The sequence below is a fragment of the Hyalella azteca genome, unplaced genomic scaffold (assembly GCF_000764305.2).
Source record: "Hyalella azteca isolate HAZT.00-mixed unplaced genomic scaffold, Hazt_2.0.2 contig2480, whole genome shotgun sequence".
NCBI classification, from domain to species: Eukaryota; Metazoa; Arthropoda; class Malacostraca; order Amphipoda; family Hyalellidae; genus Hyalella; species Hyalella azteca.
Window position 1 is genome coordinate 445461 of NW_025932753.1, and position 10820 is coordinate 456280.

At 39.0% G+C, this 10820-nt stretch overlaps 1 protein-coding gene across 2 annotated transcripts; it reads right to left on the bottom strand.

Annotated features, from left to right (window-relative positions):
- Positions 1-333: 333 nt before the first annotated feature.
- On the bottom strand, positions 334-9511 carry LOC108679537 (ATP-binding cassette sub-family G member 1). Of its 2 annotated transcripts, XM_018168175.2 has the most exons (13): positions 9296-9511; positions 8095-8212; positions 6826-7012; positions 5536-5681; positions 5123-5361; positions 4896-5000; positions 3888-4336; positions 3537-3705; positions 3215-3315; positions 2557-2607; positions 2401-2505; positions 1768-1886; positions 334-1239 (listed from the first exon to the last, which is right to left on the bottom strand). In XM_018168175.2, the coding sequence occupies exons 1-13, from the start codon at positions 9372-9374 to the stop codon at positions 1014-1016; spliced, it is 2094 nt and encodes a 697-aa protein (XP_018023664.1). In that variant the 5' UTR covers positions 9375-9511; the 3' UTR covers positions 334-1013. The 2 variants fall into 2 exon arrangements, with proteins under 2 accessions (XP_018023664.1, XP_018023662.1); XM_018168173.2 differs by having other exon boundaries at positions 2401-2607.
- Between the last annotated feature and the right edge of the window lie 1309 nt (positions 9512-10820).

The window sequence follows — 10820 nt, forward strand, 5'->3', positions numbered from 1 at the left end:
GATTGACGTCATTTCAAGGCAGCAGGTGGCTAAGCTCAGGGCCGTGTGATGGATAGTTTGGAGGCCTGCCACCGCAGTGCGCAGGGCGATAAGGTACCAGATAGGTGCTTGGTTAAGAATTAAGGAGGACATCGTTGCCACCAGACCAGTTAAGAATTAGGGATGGCCTGGTAGGTGGCAACGATGTCCTCTTTCGAGGAGCTCTAGTTGGTGCAAGCTGGAGCTTCAAGGATATGTAAGATTCCTGTAACCTTTGTGGTCACGGCTCTATAGTTGGTGAAGCTTATTTCACTTGAGCCAAAAAGCTTTAAAATTAAGTAAGAAATCCGTAGCTAACAAATTAGAAAACATATATTTGACAATAACTTTGTACAATACAATAAATGCAAGAGGACAACAAATTGTTTCTCGATTTTCATCAATTGCCACGCAATCCGGGATGAAAATCTTCTTCCAAATGCTCATTGAAGACAAAACTGGTTGGATAATGTATCATTCGAACGATGTCGGTTTGCACAAACGTCATACGACGAGTACGTATTGACGTCTACACAAATCGCAAAAAAAATATAGCAAATTGAACGTTCAAAGCCGCTCGTATTCAAATTTGGTTCAAAATGGAATATTCTTCCCATGCTCAAAGTTTAAAAAATGCACATGCCAAAGTCGAATCAATTTAAATTATAGTCATTAAATAATAGATATTTCTAGTCATACGTTACATCCGCGTCATTAAATTATACTGATCGTATCGTTTCAGAGTCAGAATTATCTCAATTTTCCATCATGAAATTCCTTGGCCTAAAATTCCTGACGCGCAAATTAGTTTCTCTCATGCACATCCGTCATCTTAAATTTAATAATTGCGCTTGACAGAGAAAGCGGAGAACCACATTGAGTATTAGCGGGACTAGAAGCATAATATTATTCCACAATTTTCAATCACATTTAAGTTATATTGGTCGCTAGCATCACCACTTCCTCGAGTTGACAATGACGTCTATCTTTCGTAATCATCGATTACTGCGAACTTTCCATCGCAGAACATAATATCCAACAACTCTGACGACCAAAAAATAGACAAAAAGCATCCCGATGTCCAGGTAGATGTTGTCTTCTGATACGTCAAGCGTTTCAAGGATTTTTGAGGGCGCTTTGAGATAACAAAATGCCTCTGAACATTCAAGATTTTCGCGGCCAAATCCGTAGATCGACAAAATAACTCCCTCAAAACCGTACCTGGAACAGAGAAAATCTGTCATTTTCACCAGCACCCAAAAGAAAAAATAAGACATAGATTCACAATAATTGAATCATTCAATTTAGGTTGCAGATAAAAAAATAGATTTAATAAACTGTACTCACTGAGAGAAATGGGATGGTCTGGATGACCCACTTTGATGAGTCAACCGCGTCCGAATATCGATGCACTTTTTCGACTCACTTGCCCCATTTGTGGGTCATACTGACTCATTAAATTCCAGGCATGACTCACTTGTGACGTCAAATCTTTTATGACGCCACCCGTAGCATGGATACGTAGTTAGCATCTAGTATGACCCACAAATGGGACAAGTGAATCAAAAAAGTGCATCGAATTTCGGACGCGGTTGACTCATCAAAGTGGGTCATCCAGACCCACCCATTTCTCTCAGTGAGCTCGTTTCGAGAATTTTTCTTTAAAATGTTCGAGTTGCTAATAAAAATACAGGTATACGAAATATTTCTACCAATGGAATCGCTGCTAAGTTCAAGAGAGAAAATTACCTCACAAAGGAGAGATAGGTAATCCATCTCATGTAGATTGGGATTGTAGAGAACTGAATGAAAAAGCCTGAAAAAAGCAGCAGCGGCACGATGCTGGCAGGTCCCAAGAAAACTGCCTCCTGCGACATCAAAAAGCAGACAGTTCAGGAAGACAGAAAAAGTAACACAGAACTGAGGAAAACAAATATTTCAGTAAATCTCAAACGGCGTTGGTATCTCAAAACGACTGGGCTCATAATTGCAGCAGGATCAATGATGATGAGATGCGAGAAAAAACGCTTCAAAAAAATTTAACCGCTCAATGATTGTTTCTTTATGAAACACTGATATGCCCGAATCTATGGGTATTTCATGGAGTCAAAATTCAGCACTCAAAGGATATGTTTCAAGATTAATGCCATTTCCACATCTTCGACTGGCTAAATTAGTAGTCGAAGCATCAACTATTGCCAGCAAATCATTGACGATTAATTTCTAGAAATATTTTCTTCGTTGTACAAATTCTATACACATAGCTGATCGATGAAACTATAAAATCAATCGATCGAACAATGAACGATTAAAATACTCTAACGATCATTTCTACGAGAAAAAATCGTTAATAAATCCCATTTATAATTATTTGGTCATTACCTGCACAGTAAAAGCAGCACCAATGGTGAGACCGATGCTCTGCGCCACCAGAGAAGTGAGGATGCAGATGAAGGAGAAGAGAGCCATTCGCCACAGCTCCAGAGGCTGTGCCGTCATCAGATATACGATCAGCACCGACATCAGCGGGAAGATCACCTGTGCCGTCATCAGATATACGATCAGCACCGACATCAGCGGGAAGATCACCTGTGCCGTCATCAGATATACGATCAGCACCGACATCAGCGGGAAAATCACCTTTACCGTCATCAGATATACGATCAGGACCGACATCAGCGGGAAGATCACCTGTACCGTCATCAGATATACGATCAGGACCGACATCAGCGGGAAAATCACCTTTACCGTCATCAGATATACGATCAGGACCGACATCAGCGGGAAAATCACCTTTACCGTTATCAGATATACGATCAGGACCGACATCAGCGGGAAGATCACCTGTGTCTGTGATAAGCATGCATAGCAGTGGGATTGCCCAGCTCTCAGCTGTTATTTATAACAGGATACGAAAATGAGAATTGCGATGAAGAAATCATGATTCTGGTGAAGCAGAAATTATGATTCTGGTGAAATAAATAAGGAAAACAAATATTTTTTCTCTCGTTTGGATCTACGACCAAATCCGGATACTGGCAATGATGCGAGCATCGCGATACTTCTGGAAATTGGATTACCGAAGATAAGAGAAATATATAAATCTGATCAGTTAACATTTATTTTCATAAAAAATGAAAATGAAATACATAAAATAAACAAGTGCTCAGGATCAGGATAAATCGCATTCTCTCACCTGAAATGGCATATCTGCCACAACTTTCGCCATGTAGTACGACTTGAGGGAGTACCATCTGTTGAGATGCTCCCTCACCAGCACGTTCATCTCCAGAGGAACTGCGATACAAAAACATGGAGGTTGCTAAACGTGCTTGGTCATATATACAAGCTGGTGAAAAAGTAGAACTTTCACCGGGCGCATGGATATTTTGCGAATATCGATAGAATTATTGTCAAAACTAATATCAAGAACGAGTGTGAGAGAAAATATTGACAAACAATGGAAAATTTTAGGTATTGTCTATAACAACTATCAACTTTACGAAGTGCCATCTCACAGGTAAGTATTGTGGGCATCATCGAAGTGAAAATGAAGAACAACAAGACAAAGAAGAGGCAGCCAGTGTTGTCCATGACTTTGCTGGCTTCGGCCCCCACGCCGTAGTACAGCAGGCCTATCAGGAGAGCCACGACCACGTGAGCTCCCAGGCGAAGCTTCGTCAGCATCTACAAGCGAGTTGAAGATTTCTATTGTGCGACAAATACACGTGAAAGCGAACGAATAAATGGTTAATAAAAAGTTCATCGCCCACATGAACTGGGTCCGGTAAAGAGAATGTCTCGTACAAAAAAAATGTGAAAGGGAATATGGTTGGGATTTATAAACTAATGCCGAGACCCCATCTCACCATGTCACGAATAATAGTGATAAAGGTGCGATGGAACAAAACTCTGAACTGGAGCCACGATGATGACGGAAAATTTCCACGTGCCGTTGAAGAATTATCGTCGTCTAGTAGACTGTCAGTCGGGGAAATTTGTAATCCACACTTCGCTTCCTTTACAGTATAAACACAAACTCCGTGTTTCATTGTTGAAAGGCTAGAAGCGCCCGCTGTAGCAGGGCCAGAACGAGGGTATTCGCAGTCCACTGTGTCTAAAGCGAAACGTTCCGTTTGTTCTTGATCATGCCCGAAACTTTTCTGGACAGATTCCTTAAGGTCCATTTGTATAGAAATTGAATCTCTGGAAGAGGGATGGAGTTCAATTGGTTTGGTGGACTGTGATGATTCTAGGCTTCTGATACGGGCACTGCTCTTTCTTGGCGACTCAGAGTTCGAAAAGTCTTCCGCGGGAACTGAAAAGAGTTTACATATAAATAATAGGAAGACTGTTCTCAGATGAATTGTTTAACATTTTCAGAGAATCAAAGAAAAATAATTAATTCGAGTCAATATGCAAGAATTCTTGGATTATGAAATAAAAAAATTTAGCAGCTAAGTAACGATAAAATATAACAAAATTTAGTTCAAATCATCCATATGCAATTTTGGTTGGTTGAAGTGTAGAAAGTTACTCATGTAAGAAAACTAGCACGTACTCAAGTCTTAACTGGGTCGTCAGCAAACCCGGTTTTAGCTGAAGAAAAACTATACCAAACGATATCATTTTTTCTGCTCATAAAAAATCATTCACAACCGTTTTTGAATCGCGGGTCCCCGCAAACAATAAAGTGAGATTTATTTATCAAAATTGTGTAAAGGCCTCCGAAATTTATCGATTGAGATATTATATACGTTCGTTCAGTAACCGCAAGAGTTTACTACAAAACTAGTCAATTTAAAAACCACGGTTAAAGTTTTTCTAATAATCTATCTAGTGGAAAGTTATTTACCACTGTATAAAATTAGACTCACCAACATCAAGACTAATATCATTTGAAGCTGAAATATCCCGACAACTGATTTCAGCGGCGAGTTTTTTGGTTAGGTCTCCATACTCCCCTACAGCAACCTCCACCACTGCGAAAAATTAAATGTTAAAACAGAAATGAGAACATCGAAAACAAGATTCAAAATCATTGAACCTTAATTTTAATCATTGAAATTTACACAGAATCATTTCTCCCACATGGTAAACTTACAGAAATCCGCAGGGTTGTGGTAAGGCGGACACTGCAGTCCCACCGAATCAAGAAAAGGTAGAAGGTCATGGATGGTGCCGCGGTAAATACATTGTCCGTCTGACAAAGCGTAGAGTTGATCAAACATCTGGAAAATTCGGGCCGAAGGCTGGTGCAGAGTGCAGATGATTGTGCGACCACCGCGTGCCAAAGAGTGGAGCAATTCCACACACTGGAAACTGTTGCGACTGTCCAGCCCGCTGAACATAAACGGTTTAATTATACCTTATACGCTAAGAATTGTTGCGACCGTCAATCGTCAGAAATAAAAAAAAATCAATTACTATCGTGCCCAAGACTGGGGAGTCCGTCAAGTTAGTTAAAAATATTTTTAATATCTATTTACACGGCATTATGCCGACGATGAAACGCACCTTGTGGGCTCGTCGAATAACATCACAGGAGGGTTGTTGATAAGCTCGAGGGCGATGGAGAGCCTCTTGGTCTCCCCACCGGAGAGGTCGTTGATGCGAGTGTTGCGACAATCCGTAAGGCGTAAACTTGCCAAGATGTCGTCAATCTAGTTCAAAACAAATGAATCTAGGCTTTCCAACCAATATATAAACACAAGGAATTTAAAAGCAAAGAAAACGCCAAGAAAATTCACCATATCGATATTGAAAACGTTTCGGAGTCCAGCTCCATCATCAGTTCGACTAAACTAAAAATGACTAAAATCACTTTAAAAGTCAAGACTCACCTTTTTTAACTTTTTTGACTTTTGACTTTTAAAGTGATTTTAGTCATTTTTAGTTTAGTCGAACTGATGATGGAGCTGGACTCCGAAACGTTTTCAATATCGATATGGTGAATTTTCTTGGCGTTTTCTTTGCTTTTAAATTCCTTGTGAACTTGCGATATAAGCAGACTAATGATATAAGTACTTATATATAAACACTAGGTGCAGTAACTAGATGAAATTAGTATTTTCACCGAATCAAAATCGGTGATGATAGCTCATTTCAGAATGTATTGTCACATCGTTTGCGATTGACAAAATTACACCATCAACACACAACTAGCGAATTGGTTGACACAATAGGAAATATTCGATGATATGTAACACTACAACTCGTCACAGCAGCGTCTTAATTGCACCGGATCTCCAACAGCTGATGCGGCAACAATGGCAAGAAATTATCCGTTTAAATGTCTACTTAATGAAGCTACTGTCAAACAATGCGTTACGTCGTTATTCAGGATCTTGTTAACCATTTTGTACAGCTTTAGTAGGTGCGAAGTTTGTTTCTTGAGTCTAAGACCTTGCGATTGGCGAAAAATATAGTAAATACAAAGAAAAACAAGAATTCTTCTGCTCTGTGATTTCAGTTCAGTTGTATAAGGGTATAGAAAAATAACTTATAACAACAGCAGCTATCATGTAACAGTCAGTTCGCTAACTGATTGTCATTAAATGAAATTCGCATGGACCGATGTCGAACTTGATTTGTTCAGCTGTAGAATTTAGCCTTTGAAATAAAATTTTCGATTCGTGAATGCATTAATCGTCTGCAACCCTGAGATTGTAGAATGATGACTCGACAGTAAAATATTTTTCTTCCGCAATGACGTGAATCAAAAAAAATTTAGCTTTAAAAATCTTATTTTTTATCAGAGACATACATCAATGGCTGAAGTTGTGTTTGGTATCCAGATCAACTCACAATTTGGCCTCCATCTTTCTTTGCTCTTGGACCAAGTTTTAGGGATGCTGCAGCCTTCATGGCTTCCATGACTGTGAGGAAGGGTAGGTGGTGATCGGCTTGCGTGATGTAGCAGGAGTTACGTCGAAACTCAATAGGATCTCTGGTATGTCCGTTGACCAGAATCGTACCTGACACCCTACGGGTCCTGCATGCAAATTCTCGGTCAATTGGTTTGCACAACGGTTAAGTTCATAGTCTAGAAAGTCAGAATGCCTCGAGTAATGAGAGGGCAAATAGGATGCGAGACCGGCTATCTAGTACAACAATTTCAACGGATGTTGTGATCTTTCAGGAAGAATTCAACGTTACAGTAAAAACTCTTCAACATAAGCTGTAAATAATGGAAATATCAGTTCGGTTTTGATTATACTGAGCTTAATTTAGGAAACAAGAATGGTCGCCCAAATCTAGTTTCCTATGCAGGCATGGGCTTTTTTACTGTCAAGAAAATAAGAAGTGAATTAACAAAAATGTCGCTGCCCCTGCGGGGAAACTGCTGATAAGCATTCATGCAAAGTCCCACCTTTTTGAGACGCGATCGCTATCCTCTGGGAATTTTTGCAGTGGTTCAAGAGATACTACATAATGAAGAATTTATCATGAGCGGTACGAAAATATATCATGTGAATTGAATAAAAAATTCTCTCTCGAGGATGAAACCGGTAATAAATCACAACGTCAGTAGCAAATGGCGTTGATTTTCGAAAAGATCACTGATTAGTGATCAGACGTGAATGTAGATTTTTACGATTCATTTAACTAGATTCGTACTGCGCGAAATATTGGTCAAGTGATCACACAAAAACGGCGATTTGTGCATTAAAGCACTCAAGAGTTGCTGCGTAGGGGTAAACAGCGCTGAGGGTTACGCAAGTCCGACGTATTTCCCTCACACAGCAACTGCAATTCGAAGGCCGTTGCCCATATAGGTTAGATTAGGAGAAGGTCACTTCGCCCAGATCACAGTTTGCGTTCAACTATACGTGAATTTATAATAAAAATAAAAGCCTACATTCAATTCGTACAAATGCTTGATGATCGTGTACTTTCGTCTCTTTCAAGAGGCAGTCAGAGGCATGAATTTCTTCACAATACCCTCTTTGCCTGCACAATGAAATACCGCATCTACGCAACTCCGTTGAATCTTAGATTTTCAAATAATATACCAAATAAAAGCTGCAAAAGTTTGATTGAACCCGTGGCGCTACTGCACAGTTTCTGTCGTACTTGCAGCCTGCAGCGATGTTCATGAATGACGTCTTCCCAGAGCCTGAAGGCCCGAGGATTGCGGTAAGTTGTCCTGCATTGAAGTTCCCACTGATGCCCTTCAGGATACTCCGTTGACCTGACAACCCAAAAAAATTAATGCAAAAAATTTTGTGAGATGCATGGGCGTAAAAAAATTAAATAAATTATTTTCATACTTTCAAATTTTTAAGATGAATAGGAATTTTTTTTTACATTCAAAATTGATAATTTTAGAGGAATGAGAGAGCGAAAAAATGTATTCGGTTTCGAAAACCAGTCAAATAAAGTAATGCACAAGTGATCCAAAAGTATACTGATGACACAAACAATGAGGCTGAAAGATCATGAAAATGATCTTTCAAATATTGAGAATGAAATCATTTCAAATACTTTAGGCGTTTGCTATCACTTCAAATCCAAACAAATGATCAATCAAACCTCAAAACTTATTCATGAGCAGTAATCAAGTTATCATCATATTAACATAGGATAAAAGCTAATGAGCAACTCGGGGAATAAATGGCTTCTCGGGCATGTGCTTAGAGCACACTTCAATGAATGCTTCGATTGATAGCAGCAGATGTTTTCTAGGTTAATGATAGCGAACGTCCTTGATACGAGCTCAAGTATTCAATTACGTTCCATTACTGTTCGGAATCTTATCTTGACACCATTTCTCTAAGGTCTTCATCTCCATTGAATAAAACCTAAACAAAGCTGCGAACGATTTCTTAATCGCTAAGGCAGGCAATGTGTTTTGATTAACAAGTATCGAGTGCAGAGAAATAACTGAATAAATGGGGCCAGTTAAATTCCTATTCATAGGAACATCTTTATTTTCATTACACGCGCCGAACAAAGGTACAAACTCGTATAAAAATTGAACACTGGCGACAAATGGCCAGCATTTCTGTACACAATGACATGACACGTTGGAAGAATAAAATGTTATTGCCCAAGAAGAACGTTCAAGGCGGGTGAAATAAAAAACACAAGGCCAAATTTTGTACAATAGTGGCAGTTTTCACTTATGGAAGACGTACGTATATACTTAACTAGATTCTAAAGAACACACACTCAACTAGATTTCAAAGACATACGTAACTATATTTCAAAGGAAACATACGTAACTAGATTAAAAAAAGCCATAAATTGTTCAGTGAATAATATTAACCCTCACCTTTATTTCCATCAGGTACCCAGTATGTGAGGTCCTTGACCGTAAGGTTTACTTCTCTTCTTTTCGCCACGGTTGACATCTTGTGCAGTAGAATAATCTAGTCTGGCATTAATTCAATAATCAAGGCAATCTCTATTTAATTGTTATGCATTCTTAATCTCTACCTGCATATTCCTTTCAAAAAGCATTCTGCAAGATTAATTACATATAGAGGAATATTGGGCATAAAGATGAAATCAAGTTATTTGCCATGCAGAAGTATCCTACATCTTGTCTTTTATAATGATCTAATGATTATAGGTTATATGGATACAGTAATCCTATTTCAACCTCTTGAGGGTTATTTCAACTTTAAAGTGGCTAATTGAAGGCAAGAAAAGGAAAACGTCATTTCAATGACTTCCCCTCAACTTTACACATCACAAGTAGTGTTAAGTACTTCAATTTAAAGCACAAAATATTGCAGATTTATTTCAGATTTCGATCGTTTATTTTGCAGTTTGCACAATTCATCTCTCGTTGTTGAGTTGCGTTTTGAAAGCAATTGACGCGTCACGTTGATGAAGCTATAATGTGTCGCAGGGCTCCAAAGTTCAGCTGGTGAGCTCAAGAGCCTGTATTGAGGTTAACTAAACATACGCAGTGCGTACACACCGTAACTGAGGGTCCAACTATCGCATGCACCGCATGATAGTAACATGCGCATGCACTGGATGAGAGTAACATGCAGACACCACATGAGTAACATGCATGCACTGCATGAGAGTAACATGCGCATGCACCGCATGATAGTAACATGCACCGCATGATAGTAACATGCCGCGCCGCATGATAGTAACATGCACCGCATGAGAGTAACATGCACATGCACTGTATGATAGTAACATGCACATGCACTGTATGCTATAGTAACATGAATGCACTGCATGAGAGTAACATGCATACACTTACTTTAGGCGTACGAACTCATATACCTGAAAATGCAAAATACTTGTTAACCATCGCGATGATCGTATGTTATGATGATTAATCAGGTTTATACTTACAGGTGTAATCGGAATGTTAAGTTTCAAGAGGAAAGCGTAAAGTGAACTGCTCGCATAGTAAATGAGCGTCACGTTTGTTACATCGCTCATAACTGCCAGGAGCAAACGGGCTGGCGATATTTGCAATAAATTTTTATTTATATCAATAAAAATTTCGTAAGAATAAAAATCTCGATCAGCATAAATCTTAAAAGGATATTATGCAATTAAAATATAACTTTTTCTGAAAATATCAATAGGAAACGAAGTGAAGGTGTCTCATTAGAAAACTCCCGGCAAAAATCCGCTGAATTTCCTGAGCGTTAACATGTGAGCATATATAAGATCCTACATCAACTTCTAGCAAGAATTTCTCCGCATTTAACTACTGACCTCGTCTTTCCCAAGGTTACGAAATTTGCAGTCAGCTTTAGGACGCTCAAAGCAAAAGAAGGTGTTATAGAAAGTCTTCGATTAATTATTGAGATTAATATAATCGA

What these genes read in the sequence shown, in the direction of transcription:
- LOC108679537 (XM_018168173.2), bottom strand. Translation starts at nt 9,374, where the DNA reads ATGTCAACCGTGGCGAAAAGAAGAGAAGTAAACCTTACGGTCAAGGAC. An exon ending in TTATTCGACGAGCCCACAAG is followed by an intron (nt 5,362 to 5,535) that starts GTGCGTTTCATC and finishes GTTTATGTTCAG; the next exon opens with CGGGCTGGACAGTCGCAACA. An exon ending in TGGCAGATATGCCATTTCAG is followed by an intron (nt 2,608 to 3,214) that starts GTGAGAGAATGC and finishes ATGACGGCACAG; the next exon opens with GTGATCTTCCCGCTGATGTC.